The sequence below is a fragment of the Zonotrichia leucophrys genome, chromosome 1 (assembly GCF_028769735.1).
Source record: "Zonotrichia leucophrys gambelii isolate GWCS_2022_RI chromosome 1, RI_Zleu_2.0, whole genome shotgun sequence".
In the NCBI taxonomy this organism is placed as follows: Eukaryota; Metazoa; Chordata; class Aves; order Passeriformes; family Passerellidae; genus Zonotrichia; species Zonotrichia leucophrys.
In genome coordinates this window covers 599,597-624,930 of record NC_088169.1, presented here as the reverse complement: position 1 = coordinate 624,930, position 25,334 = coordinate 599,597, and the positions used below count along the sequence as shown (strand labels likewise).

General features: G+C 46.0%; 2 protein-coding genes across 3 annotated transcripts; one reads left to right on the top strand and one right to left on the bottom strand.

Annotated features, from left to right (window-relative positions):
• Positions 1-5,018: 5,018 nt before the first annotated feature.
• CBR1 (carbonyl reductase 1) lies at positions 5,019-10,760 on the bottom strand. Its single transcript, XM_064704115.1, has 4 exons — positions 10,532-10,760; positions 8,565-8,929; positions 7,107-7,214; positions 5,019-5,966 (listed from the first exon to the last, which is right to left on the bottom strand). The coding sequence occupies exons 2-4, from the start codon at positions 8,848-8,850 to the stop codon at positions 5,530-5,532; spliced, it is 831 nt and encodes a 276-aa protein (XP_064560185.1). The 5' UTR covers positions 8,851-8,929; positions 10,532-10,760; the 3' UTR covers positions 5,019-5,529.
• Positions 10,659-25,037, top strand: SETD4 (SET domain containing 4). 2 transcript variants are annotated; one of them, XM_064704092.1, is made up of 11 exons: positions 10,659-10,747; positions 11,588-11,690; positions 12,131-12,226; positions 12,989-13,026; positions 13,928-14,016; positions 16,575-17,004; positions 21,211-21,385; positions 21,866-21,947; positions 22,203-22,283; positions 24,223-24,346; positions 24,599-24,813. In XM_064704092.1, the coding sequence occupies exons 2-11, from the start codon at positions 11,621-11,623 to the stop codon at positions 24,731-24,733; spliced, it is 1,320 nt and encodes a 439-aa protein (XP_064560162.1). In that variant the 5' UTR covers positions 10,659-10,747; positions 11,588-11,620; the 3' UTR covers positions 24,734-24,813. The 2 variants fall into 2 exon arrangements, with proteins under 2 accessions (XP_064560162.1, XP_064560170.1); XM_064704100.1 differs by lacking the exon at positions 10,659-10,747 and adding an exon at positions 10,820-10,952 and having other exon boundaries at positions 24,599-25,037.
• The last annotated feature ends 297 nt before the right edge of the window (positions 25,038-25,334 follow it).

Below are 25,334 nucleotides of genomic sequence, written 5' to 3'. Positions count from 1 at the left end.
TGGGTGCGAGATGGCAGCGGCTTTCCCGCTGAGGGCGGTGCAGCTTCCCCAGAGCAGTTCCATGCAGCAGCAGGCACAGCCCTGGCGGCTCTCTGGGCTCCCGCACCTCCTGTGCAGGGCAGCCAAAGCAGCGGGGCCGGAGTCTCTGGCTGTGCTTTCTGTGCCCGCCGGGGCTCCTTGATGCTTGGGGCTGGAACGGGACGGCCCCGCTGCCGCCGGTGCCGCTGCTCTGGTGTGGGAGCAGCAGCTGTTGGGTTCAGCTGGAGGGGCTGAAAGATCGCTGCTGCAGCTCCTCCAAGCAGGCAAGGGAAAAGCTTTTGCATGGGCCGGCAAAGCCAAGCAAGCCAAGCAAAACTGCAGCAGGCAGAGCCAGGAACAGCTGGGCAGTGAGGCTGGAAAATGGGCAGCCAAGGAGCCCAAAGCTCCCCCCTTGCCCGCCCCACACACACCCGGCCCCGGGCCTGGAAGGTGCAGCAACCATTTCTGGGGCACAAAGCAGAGGCTCCTGGAACGGACTCTCAGCACAAACCACTGCAAGACAACGGCAAAGAAGACAAAGACAAAGACCAAGAAGATGAAGAAGACGACAACAAAGAGCAAGAAGACAAAGAGGAAAAAGACAAGATGGAGAAGGCTTATTTAAGGATCCATAGAAGAAGAATAGGCATAAGAAGTTAGAAATACTTAGAAGAAAAAGAGTACTAGGAATCGGAATAAGAATTTTAAAATATGTAGAAGAAGAAGAAAAGAAAAATAGGAATAAGAATAGAAATAGGAATAGGAATAGGAAAAGAATTTAAAGAGTAGTATGAAGATTAGGAATAACATTAAGAAGGATAAGAATAGAAAATTGAAGACAAAATTGAATTAATCAATAAAACTAGAAAATTATTCCTTTTTATTTCATATTGTATATTTATATTATGGTCTATGATATGAAAACATTCACAGACCATATACTGTAATTTTGATATATTATGATGTCCCAATACTGTTCCCATTCTTGAAGAATTTGTGTGTTTTCTAATAAAGATTCTAAAAAGGCGCAAGAACAGAGTGCCCAGGTTTCATTTGCTGTCTCTCAGCGGTGCCGATGCATTTCCCCAGGCAGTGGCACGGAGCCCCCTGTGAGCAGGGAGTGCTCAGCCCCAGCGCAGCGGGAGAGTTGCCGGCCGGGCGGGCAGGGCAGGGCTGGCGCTGCTCTCTGCAGGCCAACTGAAGGCGCCCGTTGGGGCCGGCTGAGAGAGAGCTGTGCTGGGAGAGAGCCCGTGGCAGCGGGGCTGTGCAGCCGCCAGAGCGGAGCCAGCACAGCCCCGCGGGGACGCTGCCCGCGGCCCGGCAGCCCGGCTGCCTCAGAAGGGCAGCGCCGGTTGGGCGTGGGCCGGGAGCAAGGGCTGCTCCCTGCCGGGCTTGCTGTGCCTGTGGAGGTGCTGCAAAGGCTCTTCTCCCCATTTTCACTTCTAGTTTGCACCCAGAACATGCAGCAGAAGGAACTTGCCGCTGAGCCTGTGGCTGAAGCCTTGCCTCTGCTCCCCTGTCCCTGCCCAGGGCCTGCTCAGCAGAAAGCAGCTGTGGAGTCACTTCTGGAGTCCGTACAACTCCTACAGGATGCAGCGCTTGGGACTGGCAGGGACCTTACAGCTCATGGAGTTCCAGCTTATTATCTCCTGCTCTGTGTCTCCTCTCTCTGACAGGAGTTTCCTCTTTCTTTCCCTCATTCTACCTCATGTTTCTTGTGCAGTCAAATACCTGTTGATGAATCAAATTCCTCTCTTGTGCTCCTGTGGTCCCATTTGCCCCTTAATTGGGGCAGAGCCATCTCCCCCTCATTGCATGGTGACACATGGGCAGGGACACCTTCCACTATCCCAGGTGGCTCCAAGCCCCATCCCTCTTTTTCCTCGGTTTAGCAGAACTTTCACAGAGTCCCAGGATCACAGCTCCAGGGCCGGGAGCTCCTGCTCAGCCCCTGCAGCAGCTCCGTGTGGGACAGCAGGGCCGGGTCCTGCCCAGCCCCGGGTGGCGCCGCTGCCGTCCCAGTGAGGCCGCGCTTGGAGCGGCCCCGCGGCGCTGCCGGGCCCTGCTCTGTCCCTGGGCTCGGGGCCGTGTCCCTGCAGGGCCCTGCTCTGTCCCTGGGCTCGGGGCCGTGTCCCTGCAGGCCCTGCTCTGTCCCTGGGCTCGGGGCCGTGTCCCTGCAGGGCCCTGCTCTGTCCCTGGGCTCGGGGCCGTGTCCCTGCAGGGCCCTGCTCTGTCCCTGGGCTCAGGGCCGTGTCCCTGCCGGGCCCTGCTCTGTCCCTGGGCTCGGGGCCGTGTCCCTGCCGGGCCCTGCTGTGTCCCTGGGCTCGGGGCTGTGTCCCTGCCGGGCCCTGCTCTGTCCCTGGGCTCGGGGCCGTGTCCCTGCAGGGCCCTGCTCTGTCCCTGGGCTCGGGGCCGTTTCCCTGCAGCCCTGCAGGGCCCTGAGCTGTGGGCACACGCAGCCGGGATTGCTTGTGGCCTTGCTGGTTGCTGTTTCCGTTTCCAGCAGGAGACACCAAGGGGACTGTCAGCAGCTTGGGGTTTATTGTCAAATCTTGTGGTGCATAGAATCTCAGAAAATAAAGATAGTGCAGAAGGTAGTCTCACGCCTGAGGAGTTGCAGCTGTACTAATCACCAAAGATTAAGAACAAGCCTGCCCTTAATAAGCCACAGCTGTGTCCAATAAGACGACGAGTGCCACAAAAGAGTGGGTTAGCTGGTTGAGGAGAGAGTTGGAGTTTGTTGGCTGTGCTGTACAGAAGAACTCCTCAGTGCTGTGAGGAGTTGCCCATGAGAAATCACCAAGAAAGTACAGAACCTTTGCAATAAGATGACAACAACATCTCACACAGCTGGGCCCAGGGGTGACATTGTGGCAGCCGAGCCCAGCCCCTGGGGCCGCTGTCCCGGTGCATTTGGAAGGGCACGGACACAATTTCAGCGCCGTCTGTCTTTGTGCTCTGTGAAAAATGATTTAGTGATTTGTGTTCATTGGTAATTGTATCTGCCGTGGCAAAAAGAGAGGCACAGAATGGCTTTGAAACTTTCTGACCCAAAGCATGGAAATAAAAGAAGTAGAGTAGAGTAAAAGAGATGAAGTAAGAAGACGACTGATGCTTAGAATAAAAGAGAAGAAGTTATGGTAAAGCTAAGAGATATTGTAAGAAAGCAATGAAATGCTTCTGTATAATAAAAAGTGTCACTGTTCGGTTGTATGTAACGTGTGCACACATGATCAGGGTCCAAGAAGAAAAAATTTTTTATGCTGTGTGTTCTCCAGCTTATATACTCTTAACAAAGCCTGATCTTAAGTCATTAACTACATCACAATAACTTATTAAATTCATTGGTGCAAAGGAACTAACGTCAATATATCTGGCAAAAGTTTTACAATTCAATAAGGCGTGTATACACATCAAATTATGCACGTAGTGTAGCTTACAAAGATTTTCAGGCATCTTTTCTAATCTGTTTCCATGCTGATGGCTTTGTCTTCTTCCTTGCTGTGGATACACTAAAAAATCATCCATTGTTATTTGTTCTATTAACTCAGCTTTGCTTGCAGGCCAGCTGTGAATGAAGCTCCTGCAGAGCCCTTGCACAAACCAAGGCCAAGGTGAGTTTGCAATGTTTGCAGATGCCACACGGAGGGACAGCAGCTTTTGAAGCTCAGTGACTCAGGGAGCCCTGGAAGGATGAAGGGATTCCCCACTGCAGGATTCAGCCTCTTAAAGCTCTGACTAAACCCAAGAGCTGCGTTGTGTTTTGCTGAGGTCCCAGTAGCACAGCTGCAAGGACACACACAAACTGGTTTTCCTCATCAGCAGGGTTGAGTTACAGTGTAGCAGCCAAAACTTTCACAGCTTTTGTGCCAGTTTTTGATTTCTTTTCTCTTCTGTGGGATGGGGATTGAAGGCACTTGAGATTATAGTGCACGCTCAGACTCAAATGTTTATTTTTCTTGTCTATGTTACAGTCTCACGAACTGTGAGTTCTGCAGTATTTCACTAACAAGGTACAAAAATGGCTCACTGTCTTTGTGTCCAAGGTCTTTTAAGAGTGAACTGTCCAATCAAGAAATGACACCTAAATTAATCTCACTTTCAACCCAATAACTCATCACTCAAAGCTGGCAATGGGGACTTTTCTGTCCAATTACACAAAACCACCCAAACCCATGGAGAAGGTGAAGGAGAAGCCTCTACCCTAAAACCTCCACCTTGCTCTATGTATATTTTTATATTTTAAACCCTTCAACTCTGAGTTTCCCACCCTGTGATATCACACACTTCCATTCAAACTCCACCCCCACAATCCCAGCTCTGTCATTCCATTCTGGAAGCTTCTCCAGGCCCTCAGGTCAGTGCAGTGTTCTCTGGGGGTCAGTGCCTGGCAGCACAGAAAGTCTGAAATTCTCAGCACACAGGGTTCCAACTTTTGTAATTTTTCCCCTAAACCCAAGGCCTCTGAAGTTTTTTTCTTCCCACAGAATAGATTTCGCTGAGAACTTCTGGCCTTCCCTTCCAGGAGCTCTGGGCCATGACTGATGAGGTAATTCTTCACAAAAACAATGCTCCTGTATGCTTAAGAAACCAATTTGTAACCAGCCCTTTGTTCTGTGCTGATAAACAATTAATAATAATCCCCCACAATATTTATTCCCAATTCCTCCCACTCCAAGGCTTCCCAGCCCCAGCTCTTCTGGGGGAGGCCAATGTCAAAGCCAGCCAGCATCACCCCAGCTCCTGATTAACAATTAACAAATCCATTATTGATTTGTCATTACTAACAACAGCTTTATGGGCAATTGTTTCCAGCTCCTTCAGCCTCAGAAAAGGCAATTTTTCAACTCTGAGAGTCTAAAAGGCAATAAGCAACATTTCAACAAATGTACAGCTCTCCATATCACTTAGTTGTTGTTGCTAATTGGAGAGCAGTGAATTCAGATTTTATTAAGGAAACTCCAGGCTGTGCAATAAAGGAACTGAGGAACACTTTGCTGTGTCAGGTCTGCAGTTTATTTTCTGTTTCCAATGCACACATCACAAATTCCAGCCACAAACTCTGCTGCAGAAAATGAAAACACATTTTTTGAGTTTTTAAGTTTTTAGTACCACAATAATTACATACCAGAATATAAATCAGTAATTATTTATTGATATATTAATAACACCAACTGATTATGTTTGGCTACAAATGATAGATCAGTGCTATTTTTATTTTCACCTAATTCCATGTAGTTCTGATAGCAAGGAATGTCTGTCCAACAGTGATTCTGGTCTTGAGCCTCCCCCCAGACAGATCCCAGCTCTAGAACAGCCCCATCCTCTTTAGAAACCCCTGGGCAGCCTCCAGAACAGCTCTGGATCCTGGAAAATTCTACTGTGATGAGAGATAAGGCACCTGCTCCCTGATCCCAGCTCCATGAGACCCATCCCAGGGGAGAGGGAAAAGGGAATGATGGAGTTAGGAATGAAATCAGGAAAATGAGCTCAGCCTTTCCATCCCCGAGCTCACCAGGGTTTGACAGTTTTGTCACTGACAAATTGCCCATGAGGAGCATCAGCACTGGAAGGCAGAAGGGCCAAATACACGGGGGTCTCAGCCCCCTCCTCGGGGGACTTGGTGGCCTTGGGACCTGCCATGTCTGTCCTGACCCAGCCAGGGCAGCAGGCATTGAGGAGGATGTGGTCGCCCTTCCTCTGCTCGTCCAGCAGCCGCGCTTGGATCCTGGACAGGACAGTGACCCCGATTTTGGACACCCCATAGGCAGTGTTTGGCCAGCCCTCCTTCTCATGGACCCCTCTCTTGGTGTCTTCCACGAATTTGGTCATGAGCTGCACCAGCTCCTCCTCAGTGATGGTGTCACTGCGGAATTTCTGCTGCAGCTCCTGGCTGCAGCCTCGCAGGGCTGAGCAGCTCACCATGCTGGAGACGTTCACCACCCGGCCTGGAAACAGAATAAAAATGAATTATTTACACATTTAAAATCCATTGCTAGGATTTTTTCTCCTGAGAAGCCTCAGAGGAAAAGGAAAACAATGGTTATGTGCTGCTGTGGAATGCAAAAGGTGCAGCTGTGACTGGTCCATCTTGGTTGTCTTTTATTAATGGCCAATCACAGTCCAGCTATCTCAGACTTTCTGGTCAGTCACAAGATTTTATTATCATTCCATTCCCTTCTATTCCTTTCAAGCCTTCTGATGAAATCCTTTCTTCTATTCTTTTAGCATATAATTTTCTTTTAATATAATGTATATCATAAAATAATAAATCAGCCTTCTGAAACACGGAGTCAATTCTCATCTCTCCCCTCATCCTGGGACCCCTGTGACACCACCACATTTTCAGCTCACACTGAAGTGGGGCTGCTCTCCAGTTCTGGATTCACTCCTCAGGTGAATATCTGTAAAATATTTTAGCTGGGCTGTTTTGCAGAGCTCCTGGAAAATCAGATGAACTCAATGTTCTGATTTCTAGTAAATACCATGAGAGGTAATTTAAGGTCTGAACCTGCAAAAGTTTCAGATAAACCTCTAGGAAACAACTTCACAATCAGCAGGTGCACTCTTACTACAGCAGAAATATCACCTGGAGATTTACAAATGTAAGGATTTATCTCCCAGCACTTCAGTAAGAGCAATAAATCAGCTGAATCAGTAAATCCCTCATCTCCAAAATGATGTTTCACTGTTTCCCCTCTTACCTGCTACTTCTGGTGGTGAATTTGGCGACTTAATCTTAAAAGCCACAGAAATGAATGCTGTTAATGATTAATGACTTTAATAACAGCCATCCTTCAATGCAGTACAAGAGCACTAAACTGCAACCTTGGCACTGTTTCCTCTCTCCCCAACATTCACTCACTCTGTTTATTCCTTCTCCCTCAGGAAACAAAAACCTGTTTTTCATCTACTTCTTTTTTCCTTGAAAACCTCAATGTATTTAAACATTAGGAGAGACCACATTTCCTTTATAGCAGCAAACACATCTGAACACTGCTGCAGAGCCTGAGACTGGAGAGGATTTCCCATTGAAAAGGGCCAAAATTCAAACAAAACTCTTTCTCCACTTGTTATGTTTCACTCACCATAAGGCTTCATAAGAGGCAGCAATTCTGTGCAAACATTCCTGGTTGCAAAGAAGTTTGTCTTCAGTGTAACCTCAGCTTGGACTGCAAATGGAGTGGTGTCATGAACTGGTCATAAAAGGAAGGAGGGGAAAAAATAACAAAAATTAGAATTGTAACACTGTTTGAATAGAAGTTACCAAACCCCAAATAACAAAAATTAGAATTGTAACACTGTTTGAATAGAAGTTACCAAACCCCAAATAACAAAAATTAGAATTGTAACACTGTTTGAATAGAAGTTACCAAACCCCAAATGTTTATCTTAGTTCCTGTTTTTAATAATTGGAAAACAGGTATATGATCATAGACTGGGCAGGTGTTCACTGTCTCCAAATCCATGATAATTCAGAAATTGTAACAAGTCATTATTGGATGTGATAATTCAAAAGAGAAACTGTAACAGGTCATGATTTGATGTGGTTTTTATTCTAACACATGTTTAATGACCAGACTCATTTGCAAATCATTCACCTGCATTTAAATCTCACACATGAAGCCAGATCATGAGCCATGGCCAGGGTTATGGCAGGGGGAGAACTGAAATCCTACAGAACCCCAAATCCTCCAGAACCCCAAATCCTACAGAACCCCAAATCCTGCTCCCCATCCTGCCTTCCTTGTGAGAGAGAACTTCCCTACACCCCAAACCCCACTCATGTGCCTGACAGGGTACATGGTAACATCCTGAAATTCCATCATTTAAGAAGCTTTGTTAGACAACTCTTCCCAGAGAGGCTCATCCAGAAGACAACCACAGCTCCAGCACCATTTTTCTTTTTTTTTTTTTGCTGGTTCAAGGACTTAGCTGGAGAAATGCAGCACAAAACCAAAATAACAAAACTTAATGGCAAATCTAATCTTTGACAGGTTTACTACACATAATGCACAACTCATGCAAAGAAAGCATTAAATTGATGCAGCAATAACTGGCGAGGTAGAGAAGCAATCTTGAGCCCCTTTCCTAGGACCAAATTCCCTGCTGCTGCTCCTGCTGAGACTCCTCTAGACACTATCTCCACTCATGTGCCTAAGGATGGCTAGCTTGCCAAATCAGAAATGCACAGAAGTGTTGATGCACCCCCAGTCCTCCCAAAGACGCCCAGTCGCAGCCACCTTTGAAGGCTGGATAGGACGCAGAATGTTCAGTTACCCATACATACTTCTCCTTGAGGAGTCATGCACATCTTGCCAACTCAAAGGGATAGATTGTGGTGCACTGCAAAACTTGGCAGCCTGCACAAGCTGAGCTCCCTTTCCATGGGCAAATTGCTGCTGCTGTCCCAGCTGAGCCTCCTCTAGCACACTGTTCTCACACCATGCCTAAGATGGGCAGCTTGCCCAAGCAGAAATTCAGCACAAGCGTTGGATGCACCCCCTGCCCTCCGCACAGAAGCACCCCAGGAGAGCACCGCCCACCTTTGAAGGCGATGCCGGCGTTGTTCACCAGCACGTTGATCCCTCCGTACTTGTCCTTGAGGAAGTCGCGCAGCGCTCGGATGCTCTGCAGGTCGTCGATGTCCAGCTGGTGGAAGAGCGGGCGCAGCCCCTCCTGCTGGAGCTGTGCCACGGCGGCCTGCCCGCGCCCGGGGTCCCGGGACGTCAGGTACACGTCCCCCGGGAACTGGCGGCACAGCGCCCGCACGATGGCCAGCCCGATGCCCTTGTTGGAGCCCGTCACCACGGCCACCGGCACGTTGGACATTGTCCCCTGGGAACGGGAGCCGAGGGCACGGCAACTGCCAGCAGCAAGGAAAGGTCAGGCAGACACACAAAATGGCTGCCTGGAAAGGAATCAGAAACATGGGATGGTTTGGGTGGGAAGGGACTGTGGAAAGCCAGGGCACTTTCTGTGTCTGCTCTGGGGTGCACTGACACTGACCCTCATCCATGGAGAAAGTCTCCTAAACTCCAGAATAGACTAGAATCCACAAAAGTGTGAAATAGATTATAGAGAGCAGTGTAGGTGCATCACTTGGTGAGAAATTGAGGTTTTGGGGTTTTTAGTCTGTTGTGGATGGCAGCAAGATGGGGGGCACAGGGTGCTGTCCTGGGTTTCTTCTTCACCTTCTTCCTACTCCTTCTCCATGGGTTTGGGTGGCATTTTGTAACTGGGCAGAAAAGTCCCCATTGCAGCTCTGTGGGATCAGTTATTGGGTTAAAAGGGAAAATAATCCAGGTGTCAGTTCTTCATTGGATAGTTCAGTCTTAAAATACCTTGGAACAAGAGATTGCTGGCCATTTTGTGCCTTCTAATGAAAAGCTGCAGAACTCACAGCAGTGAGACTGTTTTACTGATAACAAATAATAAACTCTTACATCTGAACACGAAACACAATTTTGAGTGTCTTCAATCCAAACCCAGAAAAACCAACAACTAAAACTCTCAAAACCTTAAAGATTATCTCATTGCCATGGACACCTTCTACTATCGCAGGCCACTCCCATCCAACCTGGCCTTGAACATTTCCAGTAGTGTGGAGCCTCCCTAGATAAGCGTTTTTTCTTTAAAATATTATTTAAAATTCCACCTCGGATTATGTGAAACTACATTCCTGTGCAAGCCGTGTAAATTCCTAAGGCAACACGAGGTATTCACAGAGATATCTGGTGTTAAGTGTTCTGAAGAAAAGCCAACCAGTGATGGGTAAAAAGAAGAAATGTCTCAGCTAAAAATTACCAGTGACTAATTTTTCATACTAAATTCACTTTTTGTAGGAGTAAACTCTTCTGCACTTACACCTCACAGAAAGACTTTCCACCTTTTCGGAATATTCAATTGGGTCAGCTCAAATTTTGTTGAAAACTTCAGGCTCCAAACCTGAGCAACCTGGTTTAGTGCAAGGTATCCCTGTCCACGGCAAGGGCTGGAACCGGATGATCTTTAAGGTCCCAAACAATATTAAAAAAAGGATGGTGTATCTTTATCTTCCAGTGCCAAGCAGGAGGAACACTTACAGCCTATTCCGGGAAAAAACAGCAGAGCACAGGCTGACTACAATGGCTGGTTGTGTAACACAGCATCCGAAAACTGCTTGCTGCTTTTCTAACAGATAGAGCGCATTTAAAGAGCTGCATTTCCCCCACAAAAACAAATTTAAACGCTGGCTTTGCCCCCTTTTCACATCATTACCAACTCTTTCTTCCTAATTTACTTGTAACCCTTAGCAGGCATCCAGCGAATATACGACACTCCAGGAATGTCCAGAGTGACACCCCAGGGCCAGGAACGCCATTCTCCCCTCACCGCGAGTCTCCCTCTGTCCCCCCTTGTCCCGTCCCCCTCACGGGAGGGAACCCGCGGGCCGCCATCAACCCCGACGCCCTCAGGGGGGACGCGGGGGTGAAGGGTCCGGTGAGGGGACACCCAGCACCCCATCACCCACCTCCGGCACCGCTGGAGCCTCTCCCTCGTCCCTCAGCTCCACACAGCGAGGACACAGCACGTTATATCCAAAGTACAGACACCCACACACCGCGGGGAATGGAGATGGGGACGCCCCTAAGATGGCGGGGCAGCCCCGCCTCAGGGGCGGAAGAGCAGGCGGGGACTCGCGCAGAGGGACAGCGAGGGAATGTCCGTGCTTGTGTCCCCTTTGCAGGTGGGTTTGGGACACCGGGGAGCAATTCCAGCCCGGCAGAGACTCGGGAATCACAGTCTGGCCTGGCAGGGGAGGACGCGCTTGGGGCTCCCAGGGACAGTGCGCGGAGCACGGGCGGTCCCTCAGGAAGTTCCGCTCCCGCAGCGCTGCCGGGGCCGGTTCTGTCCCTCCCAGCCCGGGGGTTTGTGCCGAGCGGGGAATGGAGGTTGGTTTGCACGGGATTCCCAGTTCTGGAGTGGGATGGGGTGATCGGGGTGGGGTTTGGACTCGATGATCTCTGAGGTCTTTTCAGCCCAAAGGAACGGGATGTGATGGAGGGCCGGCCTCTGAGGAGCCCGAGCGCCTGCGGGTGATCCCGGCTCCCTGCGGCCCCTCCGTCCTGGCAGGGAAAAGCTGCGCTTCGAGGTTCAGTTCAGGGCAATTTTAGCAAAAGGAAAGAGATCAGGGCAAAGTTCTTGCCCAGAGAGTGCTGGCACTGCTCAGGCTGCCCAGGGAATGGGCACGGCCCCGAGGCTGCCACAGCTCCAGGAGCCTTTGGCCAGCGCTGCCAGGGATGCCCAGGCTGGGCTTGGTGGGCTCTGGGCAGGGCAGGGCTGGCACTGGGGGGTCCTTGTCGACTCAGGATATTCCATAAGTCCATGAAATATCATCCCATCCCATCCCATCCCATCCCATCCCCACTGTCCCCAGTGCCCAGCCTGGCCTTGGGCACTGCCAGGGATGCAGGGGCAGCCCCAGCTGCTCTGGGCACCCTGTGCCAGGGCCTGCCCACCCTCACAGTAATAAATTTGACTTCAAATGTTTCTAAATCAGTTCTTTTAAATTTTATTTTAAATTCAGGTTGTCTAAAAAAGGCGAAACCTGTTGCTTAATATGAAGAAAAGCAGAGGTCGGACAGGTCGAAAGAGAAGAAGGAAACACTTGAAGAGTTTTATGGATGGAGGTATCATCATACCTGGAAGTTAAATAAGAAAATAACCAATTGTTCCTCAAGGTGTCACTTTATTATTTATATTTTCAAAAGCCTTTGTGCTTGGAAAATTACATTCATAAATGTTAGCTTTTTTTTATATGCAAATATCTGAGTGTTAGTTTACAGTCCCAAGCAGAGCATGGTGAATTTTCTGAGCTCGCTTTTCTGCCTAATGGCAAATATTACATTATTCTAAAATTCCTTGGATATGCTGAATAACTCACACATTTCTGAGACCTCCCAGTGCCCAGAGACCCTGAATTTATTTAGTTTAATTCTTTCTTGCCATTTTGTTATGCTTTAAAATGTCTAAAATACAGTTTCTCTGACTATGCAGTCAAATGTTTGTATTTCCTTTATTGTCCAACAGAATGCTCTTTAACAGCATTAATTAATTTTTCTATTTTTAGTGAACTGCAGTCACAAGCTGGAATACATTAAACTTAAGAAGTGGCTAAAAGAGAGAGGATTTGAAGACAGTAATTTAAGGCCAGCAGAGTTCTGGGGTAATGCTTTAATTATTTCTTGATGGTACAAATTTCTGAATCTTCTGAGAATTTTAGATTCCAGCTTTCATTTTGAATTATGCCCCTGTCTGGCATCAGGAAAAAAAACCAGTTACTGATACTCTTCCAAGGATTCTAGTAATGTCAATTTAACATGAAAAAAATAGATATGGAGGCCTGAAAAAGCCAAAATTTGAAGTGTTAACAAAACAGTTTTTGGAATTTAACCTTGTTATAATTTGTTTATCTATTTATCCCCAAGCAAGTTCAGCAGAGAGCTGAGGTTCACTTAGTAATCTTTACAGTAAAGATTTAAACTTATATTTTTTCTCTTTCTGTAGGTTTTATTTTAAATATTTTGTAGTATTATTGAAAGAACAGAATGGATCAGAGAAAAATATTGTGACAAGAAATGCTAAAGTTCAGTTAAAACTCTGAAACCAAGAGCTGCAGCTGGTGATGAAAGATGTGTGTGAGGAAAAAATGGAGAAAAAGAAGGTGAATAATTGCTATAAGTGGGAGGAAAAAAAGCTGAACAATTGCTAGAATTAGACAGCAAATGCTGCAGGATATGCAGGGAAAAGATCCTGAAAAATAAAGAAAAATGGAGAAAAATAAATGAGGTGTATCTGGAGCAGTCCATAATTGAATTTATGTTTTGTTACACATGCTGCCTGTTCTTTTAGAGCTTTTCCTCGCTGTCCTGATCCCTGATTTTCCATATCTGCATTTATTTACTGCTGCTCTTTGTTCCTTCTGCAGGGACAGGCAGGGGATTGATGACAACAAAAGCTCTCCGGGTGAGTGATGCTGTTTGCAATGCAGGAGCCCTTCAGTGTGGTAGTGTGTTGTTAAGTTTCTTGTGTTATTCCCCCAATTTATGTATTGTTCTCCCCTATTATGTGTAAAATGGTTTCGTTCCCCCAGTTTTTCCCGCCACTGCTAGCCTGTCAGCTAAGTTGCCATAGTAACCGCTATTCATAGTTGCCGATGTGTAATTGCTCCTCCCCTGGTTTCCCTTATAAGTGAAAGTTGTTTCCTCCCTGGGCCCAGTCAATCACCCCCTTTCTCCTCCCAGGTTTCGAGAACCTTCTCCTCTCTGGAGATGGTGGCTGGCTGGGGTCCCAGGACCCCTCCTTTACCTTTTGATTATTGGTCTCCATGGAGTGTCAGTTCTGTGAAGTTCATCCCCTCACCTTTCCCGATTGGTTCCGCCTGTACCCACCCCCCTCCTTTATAATCCTGTTTTCACCCCCTATGGAGAAACTTTTTCCCGGTTGGTTTCCCCGCGTTTGGATCCCGCAACACCTTCAATAAACCGATGTTTAACCCCCGGGAAATGGTCAGCTCCGTTCCTCCCCTATACCAGCGGTGTGAGCCAGTCCGCAGCCAGCACAGCCCGAGGCCCTCAGACGCCGAAGGGCGCTGGCCAGGAATTGCAGAGGGGCGTCGGCCTTTCGCCCTCAGCAGCCGGACTCTAAACTTCGGGCCACATATGCCCCCCTCTGCACTTCAGGTTTTGACATTTAATGATTTTTGCAGCAAGCAAAGCTCAGAAATCCCTTGTGAATGGAATTTCTCACTTTTGAACTCTGGCAGCCAGAATGTGAACCCACCACTCCCCACAGAAATGAAATGAGTCTTTTCCTCTTGATTTTTCCTGGGTTTTGTGTGTAATTTTCCTTTCCTCCTCCCTCCAAGGCAGGAGATGTGATTATTTCACTGCCTGAGAAGTGTTTGCTCACCACCAGCACGGTGCTCAGCAGCAGCCTGGGGGCACACATTGAGAGGTAAGGGACAGGTGACACTTGGTGGCCTTCAGGGGGGATCTCAGCAGGAATGGACCCTCTGAAGGGCTGGGGGGGCTTTAAAGGGAATGTCCTGAGTGGTGCCAGCATTTCAGGGCTGGGGAATGCTCAGACAGGGAAAGGTTTTGATGTGTACTGAGCATCTGATAAATCCTGAGCATCTGATAAATCCTGAATGTTGATAATCCTGAACATCTGATAAATCCTGAGCATCTGATAAATCCTGGGCATCTGATAAATCCTGAGCATCTGATAAATAGCATCTGATAAATCCTGGACATCTGATAAATACTGAGCATCTGATAAATCCTGAATATGTGATAAATCCTGGACATTTGATAAATCCTGAACATCTGATAAATCCTGGACATTTGATAAATCCTGGGCATCTGATAAATCCTGAGCATCTCATAAATCCTGAATGTTGATAATCCTGAACATCTGATAAATCCTGAACATCTGATAAATACTGAACATTTGATAAACACTGAACATTTGCTAAATACTGAAAATCTGATAAACACTGAACATCTGATAAATAGCATCTGATAAATCCTGAACATTTGATAAATCCTGAACATCTGATAAATCCTGAACATCTGATAAATACTGAACATCTGATAAATACTGAACATTTGATAAATACTGAACATCTGATAAATAGCATCTGATAAATCCTGAACATCTGATAAATACTGAGCATCTGATAAATCCTGAACATTTGCTAAATACTGGGCATCTGATAAATCCTGAACATTTGATAAATCCTGGACATTTGATAAATACTGAACATCTGATAAATACTGAACATCTGATAAATCCTGAACATTTGATAAATCCTGAACATTTGCTAAATCCTGAACATCTGATAAATACTGAATATCTGCTAAATCCTGAACATCTGATAAACACTGAACATATGCTAAATCCTGAACATTTCATAAATGCTGAACATCTGATAAACACTGGACATTTGCTAAATCCTGAGCATCCCCCTTTTAGCTTGGCACATCCCCTTTTGGAGAGGGCCCAGGCTGCAGCTGGAGCTGCCTCAGAGCCTGCTTGGCCCTAAATGCCAACTGGGAATGGTTTTTTGGGAATTTGGGAGCCAGCTTCAATAGGAGCAGGAAGATAAAGCTGGGCTGCAAAGCCAGGAACAAATTGGAAATTTGGAAAATTTGGAATATACAATACTTGTGTCTCCTGAAAAAAGGCAGCCCGAGGGGTGAACCTGGAATTGTTATTAAATCCAGCTTTTATTGCCCCTTGGAAATCAGCCACAGCACCTGGAGATGAACTACAAAGAAGTTTTAAATAGAAACTGTTTAAAACTTCCAGAGAGCTCTGAGAGAGGTAAACTCTGCTGTGCCCATTTCCCATCTCACCTCTGTGGGTCTGCTGCATTGGTGTTTTTATTATTATTTTACCTCTATTTTTATTTATTTTTATTTTTATTTCAGTTTTATTTTTAGTTTACTTTTTTATTTTTACTTTACTTTTATTTCTTTTTCTTTCTGTTTTATCTTTCTATCTACTTTATTTTTCTATTTTCTTATTCCTATTTTATTTTTACTTTTGTTTATTTTTTATTTGTTTTTAATATTTTAATATTTATTTATTTTAATATTTATTTAATACGTACTTATTTTTATTTTTATTTTTATTTTTATTTTTCATTTATTTTTATTTTTATTTTTATTTTTATTTATTTTAATTTTCCTTTCTATTTTATTTTTATCCTTATTTTTATTTTTCTTTCTAATTTTTCTTTCTTTTCTTTTACCTTTTTACCTTTATTAAATTATTAATTTTTTTACCTTTTAAAACTTTTTAATTTTTTATTTTTTTAAACCAAATTCTATTTTAATTGTATTTTTATTGCATTTCATTTATTTTTATTTATTTTATTTATTTTATTTCATTGTATTTTTATTGCATTTTATTTATTTTTATTTCTTTTATTTATTTTATTTAATTGTATTTTTATTGCATTTTATTTATTTTTATTTATTTTATTTAATTGTATTTTTATTGCATTTCATTTATTTTTATTTATTTTATTTATTTTATTTCATTGTATTTTTATTGCATTTATTGCATTGTATTTACATTTATTTTTATCGCATTTTATTTATTTTTATTTATTTTATTTATTTTATTTATTTTTATATATTTTATTTCATTGTATTTTTATTGCATTTTATTTATTTTTATTTATTTTATTTAATTGTATTTTTATCGCATTTCATGTATTTTTATTTATTTTATTTAATTGTATTTTTATCGCATTTTATTTATTTTTTTATTTTATTTATTTTATTTTATTGTATTTTTATTGCATTTCATTTATTTTTATTTATTTTATTTAATTGTATTTTTATTGCATTTTATTTATTTTATTTATTTTATTTAATTGTTTTTTTATTGCAATTTATTTTATTTATTTTATTTAATTGTATTTTTATTGCATTTTATTTATTTTATTTATTTTATTTAATTGCATTTTATTGCATTGTATTTTCATTTATTTGTACCGCCAGCTGGAAGCCGCCGGTGTCGCCGCTGCTGGCGCTGTGCACGTTCCTGATGGCAGAGAAACACGCTGGGGCCAGATCCCCATGGAAACCCTACCTGGACGTTCTGCCCAGCTCTCACACCTGCCCTGCCTGCCTGCAGCCCGATGTCATCGATCTCCTCCCAAACCCCTTAAAGCACAAAGCTCACGAGCAGAAAACGCTGATCCAAGAGTTGTTCACATCTTCCAGAGCTTTCTTCTCCTCCCTGCAGCCTCTGTTTGCTGAGAGCACAGGGAGTATTTTTAATTTCAGTGCCTTGCAGTGGGCGTGGTGCACTGTAAACACCAGGACAGTCTACATGAAACACCCCCACAGGGATTGTTTCTCCCTGGAGCCAGATGTTTATGCACTGGCACCATATTTAGATTTGCTAAACCACAGCCCAAATGTTCAGGTAAGAGACTCAAAACAGAGCAGGAAATTTCTTTATTTTTCTAAAGTGCACTCTGTAAATGCCATGTGCGTTGATGTGGTGGATGAGGAGTTGTCCAATTTTTGGCTGTTTGGAGGGCCTGGAAAGGCCTGGGGTGGCCTTGGCTGATGGCAGAGAAACACGCTGGGGCCAGATCCCCATGGAAGCCGTACCTGGATGTCCTGCCCAGCTCTCACACCTGCCCTGCCTGCCTGCAGCCCGATGTCATCGATCTCCTCCCAAACCCCTTAAAGCACAAAGCTCAGGAGCAGAAAATGCTGATCCAAGAGCTCTTCACATCTTCCAGAGCTTTCTTCTCTTCCCTGCAGCCTCTGTTTGCCGAGAGCACTGGGAGTATTTTTAATTTCAGTGCTTTGCAGTGGGCGTGGTGCACTGTAAACACCAGGACAGTCTACATGAAACATCCCCACAGGGATTGTTTCTCCCTGGAGCCAGATGTTTATGCACTGGCACCGTATTTAGATTTGCTAAACCACAGCCCAAATGTTCAGGTAAGAAACTCCAAACAGAGCAGGAAATTTCTTTATTTTTCTAAAGTGCACTCTGTCAATGCCATCTGTGTTGATGTGGTGGATGAGGAGTTGTCCGATTTTTGGCTGGAAGGGCCCGGGGTGGCCTTGGGGCAGCCGCGTTTCAAAGGACGAGAAGAGGCTTCAGTTCTTTTCTCGGTCTCGGTGTTTATTAATTGTTTATCTAAAAGATTTTCTCTCGGCCCGACATAAATGAGCCTTGCTTGGTCGTATCCTATGCAAGCTGTTACAGCTCCAGAGCTCAGTCCCCAAGGGGACTGGGTGCCAGAAGCCAGCTCGCTCTCAGACCAAGGCCGCGGGTCAGCCCCTAGCAAGCAGGGAATATTCAGCTCTTAGTGATCAGGCAGCTCTTGTGATTTCAGCTTTGCTTGCTAGGTAGCTTTTCCCTTGGCCTAAGGCTCCAGCAGACGGTAGAGAGAGGAGAAGCAGAAGACGCTGGCTGTTCCACGAGTATGGCTTTATTGTAGGGTCCGTGAAGGGTCTCAGCTCTTCTTCTTCCGAGTTAGTAGGGGTACAGTGTGCTACTGTTATACCCTTGGCCTGGATCCAATCCTGACCAATGGCAAAGGTGTTAGAGTGACCATAAGTGACCAATAGTAGGGTTAACACAATATTGCCTTACATGGCTATAGGGATAAGGTACAAGGCGGATGTCCCTGGAGACAGGAAACTTCTTTGCCGCTGTGTCAGCATTCTATTCTCCAAGGGGCCCTGGCTAAACCTGAGGGGTTTACTACACTGACAGAGCTCTGCTCAGCAGCCAGCCATGAGCACACTCCCTGCCCTCCGGGCGGTCACCTATCTTTATACCCAAAGTTACGTGTACAATATTTATCATTTTTCCCCAATACCTTTCACCCTTATTGCCCGGTGCACTTTCAGTAATAACCAATCCCAAAGTGCCACCATCACCACAGAAGATGGAGGAGAAGAAGAAGAAGAAGAAGGACAGGACACGCCCCAATTCCTCCATCTTACTTCTCTAAACCCCCCTGTACAGAAATCCTAAACCCTGTGTTTCACTCTCTAATTAACTGATCCCTTCACCATTCACCCCGGTGAAACCCTCCTGTCCTCATACAGGTGTCGTCTCCTGTGTGGGATCAAAGTCCAGCCACCAGACACTTCTGGAACATTCCAGGACTCCCGAGCCCCCCAAGGGTGCTCTCGGTGACACCTCAGTCCTGAGGTGCTGAGATCCCACAAGGAGTGGGGAGGGCAGGGCTGGAGCTCACAGGGGCAGGGATGGCTCAGCCCCTCAGGAGCTGCAGTGCCAGCACACAGGGAATGGATTGCAGCCACTTTAGACGGTCACTGTGGTGAGAGAAGGACGAGAATCTTGTTTCTTGATCAGAAGGCTGGATTTATTGATATAAGATATATAATACATTAAAACTATACTCGAATAAAGAGAGAAGTTGCAGAGAGCTGCTAAGCTAAGAATAGAATAGAAAAATGAATAACAAAGTTCTGTGTGCAGGGAATCTGTCCCTGAGCTGCTCCTGTGATTGGCCTTTAATGGTACACAAGGAAGATGAGCCAATCACAGGGGCACCTGCTACATTTCACAGCAGCTGATAACAATTGTTTACATTCTTCTTCTGGGGCTCTGCTTCCCAGAAGATGGACAAATGTGAAAGAAAGGATTTCTATGAAAAAATGTCTGCGACAGGAATGGATTCAGAGTGCCAGAGGGCAGGCCTGGGGGGACACTGGGGAAAATCCTGTCCTGGCAGGGTGGGCAGGGCTGGCATGGAACTCCCAGAGCAGCTGGGGCTGCCCTGCAGCCCTGGCAGTGCCCAAGGCCAGGCTGGACAGTGGGGACAGTGGGAGGTGTCCCTGCCATGGCAGGGGTGGCACCAGGATGAGTTTCAGGATATTCCTGTGCTGGCAGGAAAGGCTGGCACAGCTGGCATTGCTCACCTGCACAGGAGAAGCTTTGGGCTGAGCTCAGGGCGGCCTTGCAGGGCCTGGAGGAGCCCCAGGAAAGCTGGAGAGAGACAATTGCCAGGGGATGCAGGGACAGCACCCAGGGAATGGCTTCACACTGAAAAATTACAGGTTTAGATCAGATATTAGGAACAATTTCCTCCCTGAGAGGGTGGGGAGGCCTTGGAGAATTCCCAGAGCAGCTGGGGCTGCCCCTGCATCCCTGGCAGTGCCCAAGGCCAGGTTGGACACTGGGGACAGTGGGAGGTGTCCCTGCCATGGCAGGGCTGGCACTGGATGAGCTTTAAATTCCCTCCCAACCCAAATCCAGATTTTGTTAATCCTTCTCTCTGATTCCCTCTGCCTTCCCCTGTGATTTGAGTTCCATCCCCTCAGGACTCACTCCTGTGTCCAGGTTCCTTCCAGAACCTTCCCTGGCAGGGATCCCTGTGCAAACCCAGCTGGGAATGGTCCCAGTGCCAGAGGGCAGGGCTGGGTGGGATCCTGGCAATGAGGAATTGTTCCCTGGCAGGGTGGGCAGGGGTGGCATGGAATTCCATCCCTGCATCCCTGGCAGTGCCCAAGGCCAGGCTGGACACTGGGGACAGTGGGAGCTGTCCCTGCCATGCCAGGGGGTTGGAACAAGATGTTTAAATTCCCTCACAACCCAAACATTCAGTGATTCTATAATTGAAATATTTCAGTTTGTGCAGCAAAGCCAAGGTGCAGGGAGAGCCCACAGTGGCTGGGGGAGTTTGGCATCCAAACCAACTGTTGGGAGGAGCCACTTGCAAACAGCCCCTGATGTGCTGCTGAAACAAGACAAATTCCTTGTCCTGACACAGATTCCAGGGTCCCTGTGTTCCCTCAGCCTCGGAGCAGCCTGAGGGGATGCAGAGAGAATTCCCACCTTGGCAGGCTCTGGGGTGTCGGATCTCAGGATCTCAGGACTGAGGTGTCACCGAGAGCACCCTTGGGGGGCTCGGGAGTCCTGGAATGTTCCAGAAGTGTCTGGTGGCTGGACTTTGATCCCACACAGGAGACGACACCTGTATGAGGACAGGAGGGTTTCACCGGGGTGAATGGTGAAGGGATCAGTTAATTAGAGAGTGAAACACAGGGTTTAGGATTTCTGTACAGGGGGGTTTAGAGAAGTAAGATGGAGGAATTGGGGCGTGTCCTGTCCTTCTTCTTCTTCTTCTTCTTCTTCTCCTCCATCTTCTGTGGTGATGGTGGCGCTTTGGGATTGGTCATTACTGAAAGTGCACCGGACAATAAAAATAAAAAGGATTGGGGAAAAATGATAAATATTGTACACGTAACCATGGGTATAAAGATAGGTGACCGCCCGGAGGGCAGGGAGTGTGCTCATGGCTGGCTGCTGAGCAGAGCTCTGTCGGGCCGAGAGAAAATCTTTTAGATAAACAATTAATAAACATAAAAACCGAAAGAAGAACTGAAGCCTCTTCTCGTCCTTTGATACGCGGGCTGCCCCAAGGCCACCCCGGGCCTTTCCAGGCCCCTCAAACAACACGAAAAACCGGACACTGGGGCAGCCCAGGAGAGGCCAACCCTGCATGGAACCATCTGTGTCTGCAGGTCTGGGCTCTGCCCCAGAGATCCCCACAACTCAACAAGAATTTCAATCCTCTGTTTTAAAATTCAAATTTGTTTCCTTTTTCACCCTTTTATTTTTCACTCCCTGAAGGTCAAGGCTGGGTTTAATGAGCAGACGAGGAGCTATGAAATTCGGACAAATTCCCAATGCAAAAAATACCAGGAAGTTTTGATCTGCTATGGACCTCATGACAATCAGAGGCTGCTGCTGGAATATGGATTTGTGGCCATGGACAACCCTCACAGCAGTGTTTATGTCTCAGCAGGTTGGATTTATGGATTCTCTGAGCACTGAAAGGCACAAAACCTGAGAACTGAGTGTGTGAATTCTCAAGGAGTGCAGAAGGGTTTGATACCTCTTTAATGATTTAATTTTTTGCTTAATTGAAAATGGTTTTTTGTTACCATTTTATTTTAAAAAAATGTTACTATTACCAACATGTGTGTAGAGATTCCAGCTGGATGTCTTAGATTGCAGCCCTGAGGATTGAAATCCAGATCTCCACAAACTGAACTTGCTTGGAGTGTTTCATAACTCCAGGTGGAGTCAGGATTTCTGTTAAAAGGACACAATCCTGGAGAGTGCTGAAAGCTTTTGAGAATTCTGGAAAGTTCTCCAACATTTAACAGGGCTTGATCTTAGTCCTACCTATTAAAAATATGGTTGAAATCTCTTCTCAGAATTGATGATTGTAGATTCTCATACATACAATTTATTTAAATATTTAAACTGTATTTTTCTGCAGATACTCTCCTCAAATATTTCTCACCACTGGACAAGCAAAGAAAGGCCAAAGTTTCCATTCTAAAGGATCATGGTTTCCTAGAGTAAGTATCTGGAGTTTTTTGTTTCCTGATGAGATTTTAATTCAGTTTTTCTGGAAGTCAAATTTTGCTTCTAGTATCAAAATCCAGCAAAAAAAAATAGAATTATTTGTTTTTTAACAAACTCACTGCTTGGGAGAGATGGAGAAGTTATAAACTCCAGTGTCAAAGCTGGAGATCCACCCTGGCTGATGTGTCTAAGGAAGAAAACTCACTGTAAACTGCCCTGAACTTCCTCTCATCCCTTGGACTGTGCAGGAACCTGACCTTTGGCTGGGAGGGACCATCCTGGAGACTCCTCACAGCCCTCAAGGTGCTGAGTGCGGCAGCAGAGCAATTGTGAGTTGGAGCAGCCTCAGTGTTTATGGGGTGGGTGTGCAGGAGCCTTTGGCTTGGATTGCCTGGAATCACCAGGGTGGGAAGGGACCCCCAGGGTCACCCAGGGCCACCCCAGCCCCACCAGCACCACCCCAATCCCTGTCCCCAAGGCCACATCCAGACTGCTCTGGGACAATTCAGGGACCCCAAACCTCCCTGGGCAGCTCAGCCCAAGGCCTGACCACTCTGAGAGGGACAAAAATCTCCCAAAGCTCTACAGAAAAACCTGAACAGAGACTCTCAAATGTTCCCATCTCACAGAGATCCAGAGGACAGCCAGGGAAAGATCCACAAAGCAATTTGGGTGAGGATTTTTGTTCAGTTTCACAGGAAGTGTTTTAAAACACCTGAGCCTGCCCTGGTGCCATCTGAGGCCATTTCCTCTCCTCCTTTCCCTGCCCCTCCTGCCAGGAGCTGTGCAGAGCACTGAGCTCCCCCCTGAGCCTCCTTTGCTCCAGGCTGAGCATCAGAGAGCTGTGACTGATCCAACCTGCCTGAAGGTGGAGTTTACAAAGTGCTGGATCTTCTCAGAATCCCAGAATCAAGGCTGGGAAAACCCTCCAGGATCACCCAGTGCCACCCCAGCCCCACCAGCACCACCCCAATCCCTGTCCCCAAGGCCACATCCAGACTGCTCTGGGACAATTCAGGGACTCCAAACCTCCCTGGGCAGCTCAGCCCAAGGCCTGACCACTCTGAGAGGGATTTTATTTTCCCAATATCCAATAGAAATGGAATTTGAGGCCATTTCCTCTCCTCCTTTCCCTGCCCCTCCTGTCAGGAGCTGTGCAGAGCACTGAGCTCCCCCTGATCCCCCTTTGCTCCAGGATTTGCTCTCCAGCCCTTTCCCAGTTATTTTTCCCCTCTCTGGCCCAGCTCCAACCCCTCAATGTCATTTTTTGGGTGACCCTGCACAAGCTGGGAGTGAATCCCACTCCCTGCCCTGCTCTGGCCCAGGTTTGCAGCACTGCAGGGCAGAAGCTGAGTTTGTTCCCACTGTTGCTCAGATTTGCAGCTTCAATCTGAAAGGGAATTTAGAACAAGAAGGAAATCAAGCTTTTCTCTTTTTCCCCCACAGTAAGATCCCAGCTCAGCCCAAGGCCTGACCACTCTGCCAGGGAAATTTTCTGTGCCAATCTCCAACCTGAGCCTGCCCTGGTGCCATCTGAGGCCATTTCCTCTCCTCCTTTCCCTGCCCCTCCTGTCAGGAGCTGTGCAGAGCAATGAGCTCCCCCCTGAGCCCCCTTTGCTCCAGGCTGAGCCCCCTCAGCTCCCTCAGCTGCTCCTCCCAGGATTTGTTTCCCAGCCATTCAATATTTTGTTCCCTGCTGGCTGTGAGTGCCACACTGGGACAATTTTTGTCTCATTTGTTGACCCCAGGTGAGAAATGAAAAGAAGAAAGGCAAAGAACACCACTGGCTGTAAACTCCCTCCCCTTTTGCTGCTTTGCTGATTTCCTTTCCTGTATTATTTTCCCTTTCTATTTCAAGCCCCAGATATTCCCTCAAGGTTCAGGTTCCTTTCAGGCCTTTTTCCTGTTGGTTTGATGAAATTTTAAATGCTTTTAACCTGGTTTGATTTCCTTGAGTCATGTGTTCCACAGGCTGCAATTGCAGGGCCAGGGAAGTTGCTGAAAATGATCACCTGCACTTTGCTTGGAATAAATGAAACGAGGGAATAAATTAATGAGCAAAGGCTTGTTCAGAGTTGTTTGTGCTTTGAAGATTCATTGCTGAGTGGAATAAATTGATCTGAGAACTAAAAATAAATCCCTGGGCTGGGTTCTGAGCCCAGGGCAGCAGAGCCACGTTTGGCATCCAGCTGGGGAGGGCAGCAAATCATTCTGAATTCTGAATTCTGAATTCTGAATTTTGAATTTTTCAATTCATTTTGGTTGCAGTGCCTGCTGGAGGAGGATCCTGCTTGGTGGTGTCTCTTCAGCCAGGAATGAGCAGCAGGCTTTGGCTGCAGCAGCAAAAATTTGTCAGTTTTTAATAGAGGAGACCCAGCATGTCCTTGTCCAGGTAATTGGGAAAAAGGCAGCTCAGATTCCTTCCTCTAGCAGAACATTGGCATTTCTCAGTGAGATTTTGATGATTTTCCCCTTCCCCTCTTTTTTTTCCTTTTTAATATCAAAATTTCTCTTGTGAAATTAAAAAACCCCACTATTTTACCATAATCAATAAAATCCTTACAGACTTCCACAGATTTTCTCTTCATGTCCTGTTAAATAATCAAAATTTTGAATCATGGCATCCCATTTGTCTCAACTCCAGATTTCCCAGTTGAAAAAGGACAAAGAGAACCTGAAAACCCAGCTGGCTCTGGTGGAAATGCTGCGCTCAGAAGACCTCAAGATCCTTCAAAAATCAGCTGAGATTCTTTGCAACCTGAATTTAGGAACAGCTTGAAATTGCTCAGGGATTATTGCCAGATTATTTCTCTTTTCATGGAATTGAGCAGCAAAGAATAATTAAAAAATTAATCAGAATAATTTTGTTCTTTGCTGACCTTCACACAAAAGGTTCCTGAAGTGCAGAGCTTGAGCTCCTTGGTTTGGAGAAAAGAGAATTTTTTTAAAGATAATTTCAGGGCAGGACCCTTATTTAAACTGCAGAAACTTCATTTGGAATTGGGATTCTCTTGTGATTATTTTCCATGATGTGATTTTAAAAAGTGTTTATTTTTATAAATACATGATTTCATTTTCTACCAGACCTGTCTGTTTTATTTTTCTAAAATCCTTCCTGGAGCTGGAACTCCATTTCTCACATCCTTGAGGCCAATTCACCTTCAGATTTGCCTAAATGATGTTTTCATGTCACTTGCCACCATATTTTACTCTCTAATCAGTCCCATTAAACCCTGCTCAGTTTAGATTGGATATCAGGAATTTTTTTTCATTGAAAGGATTGTTTTCATTGAAAACATTGGAACAGGATAGCCAGGGCAGAGTCCCCCATCCCTGGGACTGGAACTGGGAATTGGGAATTGGGATTCTCTTGTGATTAT